Genomic DNA, 5,007 nt, shown 5'->3' on the forward strand with positions numbered 1-5,007 from the left:
TACTTGGGACACCATTGTCAGAGCAGGCCAGCGATCCAGAATCTCAGCTACTGGCAGGTCATCACTAATGATCTCCTTGCGTCGCAGGGCAAAGGTGGTGTGCATCAGCTTTGTAATCAGGACATGATTCTTTTCACCTTTCTTGACCTCATCCACAATCTGTAGTCTTAGCTGGTCAAGACTATCAGTATCTTCACCCCTTGGAAAATTTGGCAGAAAGTTTACCTCTGCCCTTTTAGGTCTTTTTATGTCAGTATGTGGGGATTGCTTGCCTGGGTCATTTTTACTTCTTTTTCCTGAGTTCACAGCTACCTCTTGAAATCCAGCTCGACTCAGCTTTGCACGATAGTTCCCCATCTTAAACTTGAGGCTATTTTTCCACCCATACCAACCCGTCTGGGATCCAGGCTCCTTCAGACAAGGATGCTTAGCAACAAGAGCTTCTGCTACCATTGATACTTCCCGATCACTGGGGTATGCTTTGAAACTATGCATTTTACCAGCAAGAGTTTCAAGAATGTCATGCTTTTGTCCCCTAGACAACTTCAGAATCTTTCCTGTTCTCTCATAAGCAACATCCCCATCACCAAGTACAAGCTCTACCTCATAGGAAAAAGTAGGGATTGGGAAGACCTGAGGCCATTTGTCAACCCTGTCTGGAGTCATGGCATGGGGTAGTATTATTGTGTCATCTGATGCTACTGAACTTTCATCACTCTCTCGTCTCACAACTTTAACAACAGCTTTCTGTGGAAGCTCCTCAATATCTACAAGTGAACAAAGCTGCCCATCAAAGTCTGGGTCTTCATATGATAAGCTAAAGTCACCGTCAAGCTTGAACTTTTCTTTAATCATTTCCTTTAGCTCATCCACAGATTCTGGACGTGAGAATAAAGACAGTTTTCTCACGTTGTCCGTTGAGATATGAACATGAAGTAGTAAGGCTTGAGTAGCCATTCTCTATAGTTGGAAAGAAAGAAAAATAAGAGTAGTTACTTCTTTTTTTCACCCAGCTCTATTGGCTGAATGTGTCTCATTTAAAATATTAATCTTGCCAGTGTCTGATCAAAATAAACCTTTTTTGTGTCAACAACAGATGTCCATCAATAGTATATGCTGACAGACTTACTGTATCATTTAGTTCCGACAGCTGATACACAGAAAAGTGGTCTGTTAATGTTAGCTCAAAAGACCTTAAATGCTCAATGTACCAGCACTCGTAGTTCCTGCAAAAAAAGGAAATGGAATTGTTTACAAGCAAGAGACATTCAATTCTGCTGAATGTTGGAAGTCCTCCAACTTGCCCTGCAGAGACAAACATGCCGTTTGCATATTCTGTTCCATTTAGTGACACCTTTTGTGTGGTGTATACATTCTGGCTGTCTGTCTTGGTCTTGATAAAATCTTGTGCCACTTGATGCAAAGTTGCGACTTGAACACAAGTGACACTGGAAGCTTGTGTTTGGGGCTTGAAAAACAATGGTGCATTAAGGTGATATGCCATCATATGCTGATGCCTGGTCGCAAGTGTTTTCAAGACATTCTTGAAGTTCTTTGTATCTTGAATCACTCCTTTGAAAAAACGATGTTTCCCTTCAAATCTCATGGTCCATAAGTGAACCAGAGGACCAAAGCACTTTGTTAGCTCAGGGTAGTGCTCAATGTAATGATGCTTAGGCCTGAKCTTAAAATCAGGAAACACAGTTTTAAGGCCTTGCCTATGTTCCCTTAGTTTGATTTGCAGGTACTGGATAGATTCTTCAGTAAATGATGGAGACAACACAAGCTGTACAAGTTCTTTGAGATCCATCAATGTTGCCCATGCTTCATCACCCTCAGGGATTTTACTTCCCACCATAAGAGGTATTAATCTTAGCAAGGTGGAATTTTCATGCCCATTTCCCCCAATGCTTGGCTTGGCTGCAAAATTTTTAGGGATTGGTTGGGGTCTATCAAGTCTGTCTGAGTGCTGGTATGGAAATGTGCGGATTTTTATATTTAAGTATTCCAAAGAAAAATACTTTTTACGAATCATTTCACCAATGCACAGTGCCAACTCAACGGGCACGATCCCTTCAAAAAGATCGTGCAGTATATCTGGTGGAAAACCAGTGATGGGATGAAAGTGCTGCAGAGCCTTTCTGAGAGGACAATCATCCTTTACACCGACACTGTTTATATTATCCCCTTGTACAATGTTTTGCACAAGAAGATCATGAGACTCTTTTGTTCTCATGCTGAAGATGCCTTCAGCAACTTCAGTGGCTTGCATCTGATCTGTAGTGCAACAACAAAATCGGCAAACATTATGTGCTCTGAAAGACTGGACAAAGCCAGCAAGACCATGAGCAGCCAAATTATCAGCTGCCACATAGAGCACAGACCCCTTGATGCACTCACCAAGGGTTTCAATGAAGAGTCCTTCCTGCTCCAGAGTTTGCAAATCTTTCAACAAAGGTGAAAGAACACTTTCATAACCATGCTTCTGCAGGTCAGAAACTTTACATAGCAGAGCTAGCTGTATGACATGTAGACTGGACCTGTACTGACTTGGTAGATTGGCAAGTAGCCAATATACTGCGGTGAGTTTGTGGATCTTTCTTGCAGTACCTAAAGGATTGGCTAGCTCAATGTCATCCACATACAAAATCAGTGACAACCTCAGCTCCCCTGTTGCTGAGAGGAACCGGTTTTCTTTGAAATATGTCCCATCCTCACAGGACCTGTACACTCCAGGTGGTGATTGTTGGCGTTCTTGAATTTTATCAAGAATATCTGTATTTTTGAACATAGACTGGAGCATCTGCAATACTGGAACATATACTACTGTGGGACCAGTAGACTCTAGAGTGTACTGGACAGRCATAACTAGAGGGTAATGGCTCCTCACAAAGGTTTTTCTCCGCTTAGCAGTGGATAGCTCTGCACCTGCTGTAGTTGCATTTACAAAAACATTAGAGTTCATGATAGCGTCCACCAACTCATTAAGTGCAACTTCACTCATTGGCTGACTATGCTGGTGGAGAATGTTGGTGATCGAGTCTCTCACAAGAGGTTTGGACAGTGAAAATATCTGTAATAAATCATCAATAATGTTCTGTATTGCTGTTTCTGAAACATGGAGAACACTGTGCATTTTTAAGAAAAGGGAAGCCAAATTGTGTTGTAGCTGAGTTTGCAATTCCCCAGTGTCCGCTGTGGACTCAGGAGGATTAGAGAAAGTACTTTCCAGTTCAAAGTCATAATTTGAGGGACCAGCATCCTCACATTCAACGTTACTCTGTAAAGGATGGATAGTGGTTTCATCAAGGATAATTTCACACTTAAACCCTGAAATATCACAATCAGGATGACACCTACTTCTATGAGTATTGAAGGAAGAATACACATTAGTGCGGTAGTGACAATTTTTGAATGGACAATCTACAGTCTCGTGCTGTTTTAGATGTGTCCTTAAGTGACTGAGAAGATTTTTATCACTGAATGGTTGGTTGAACCCACAAAGAGGACACAGGAATGCTGCATTTTGATTTCCACTTTGCACAACTTTCTGAGAATGTATTCTTGTTAAATGAATTTTCAAAGCATTCAGTGACTGAAATGTACAAATACAGTCATCATATGGACATAATAAAGGACTTACTGAGGAAACATTGCTATGATGTAACCGATAATGTTCAAGCACCTTTATGTGTTTTTCAAACATAAGGTCACAAAGTTTGCATTTCAAGGCCATTGATAATTATTTTACTTGTGTCCTTTGCAAAAAAATCTATGTATTTGCTATCCATACGGTTTTCTTTTTTTTAGCCATCAACATACCAAAAAGGATTCTTTGTACATCAGCAAGATGTTTCAGCTCCACCCTGAAAATAGAGAGAAAGACAAAGTTATTTATTATTTTCCAGCACTTGGAAGCACCAAGGACACACATTTCACTCCTATTACTTATTTTCATTCTTATTACTGTAATTTTTTTTATTTAGCATATAAAATATTAACTCTTTATGTTATAGAAAGACCCCTGAATCAAGAGAAATGTCAAGTTTTTGGGAAAATGGCAGCTTATCAATTAATCGTTAGTTGATAAGATCAATCAACTTTAGATTAATCCATTAATCATTAACTTGCATCCCTAGTGTATATACTGTAATGAAAACAAATGCAATTAAATAAGTTATTAATTCAGACATAAAAAATCATAAGTTGTCTAAAACGTTATGTGACAGGGCAATAAGTTGTGAAGAGACAGACATAAGGGAGGAAGGAGCGAGCTGAGCAGAGGAGTGAATCAGCTCTGTGTTGAGAGTCCAGTCCAAAATGACTTGTGGATTAACAGCAGCATTTTTTGCCTGGATTTATGGTGTTCACAAACAATGCTGGTTACTTTTCTGAATGTTGAGGACCATTTACATTAGCTAGTAGCTCTGCTGCTGATGAGTGCTATTCTTAGAACATGTACAGACCCCGGGTCTGTGTTGGTGATACTTGCTGTAGTTAACATATCAGTAATTACATTAGTAAGGCAACCACGCCTTTTCTCTCCCTCTGCTTTGGACTGTCAAAAGCTTTCCTTTACTCCGGAGTGCAGAGCACCGCACATCACAGCCAGAAGGGCTTGGATATTAAAAATAAAATAAATTTTAACGTTCAAGGATATTTATATTAATTTCAAACTTTGGTTATGGTTAGTGTAAAAGCACAAACACAGGATATGTAAAAACAAAAATTGTCATCGACAACACAGTCAGAATAAAGTTAAATATTTGACTCTAATTAAAGATCTGATCTGTTAATTAACAGATTGAAACATCATCCATTAGGTTGAAAATGTTTGCTTTTAAGATTTAAATATTGCTTGGAGTTTGTGTGCATCTTTTCATTTAGGGTGAGGACCCACTGACGAAGCTGAAGTTGCCTTCCGATTCCAGCTTCCGATTCTGGAAATGACTAAAGGGCGATTACAACTAATTTTTCAATACCTCCAGCATATTTAATCTGCTCTAG

At 39.6% G+C, this 5,007-nt stretch overlaps 1 protein-coding gene across 1 annotated transcript in view; it reads right to left on the bottom strand.

The window, feature by feature from the left end:
- LOC106528481 (uncharacterized) overlaps positions 1 to 5,007 on the bottom strand; it is a gene marked incomplete in the record, with an annotated part of 12,796 nt that overhangs the window by 6,501 nt on the left and 1,288 nt on the right. The window contains 3 exon segments of the mRNA XM_014023657.1: positions 4 to 960; positions 1,130 to 3,280; positions 3,823 to 3,866. Of these exon segments, the coding sequence (XP_013879111.1) occupies positions 4 to 960; positions 1,130 to 3,280; positions 3,823 to 3,843 (3,129 nt within the window).

The sequence above is a fragment of the Austrofundulus limnaeus genome, unplaced genomic scaffold, assembly GCF_001266775.1.
Source record: "Austrofundulus limnaeus strain Quisiro unplaced genomic scaffold, Austrofundulus_limnaeus-1.0 Scaffold384, whole genome shotgun sequence".
Taxonomy (NCBI): domain Eukaryota; kingdom Metazoa; phylum Chordata; class Actinopteri; order Cyprinodontiformes; family Rivulidae; genus Austrofundulus; species Austrofundulus limnaeus.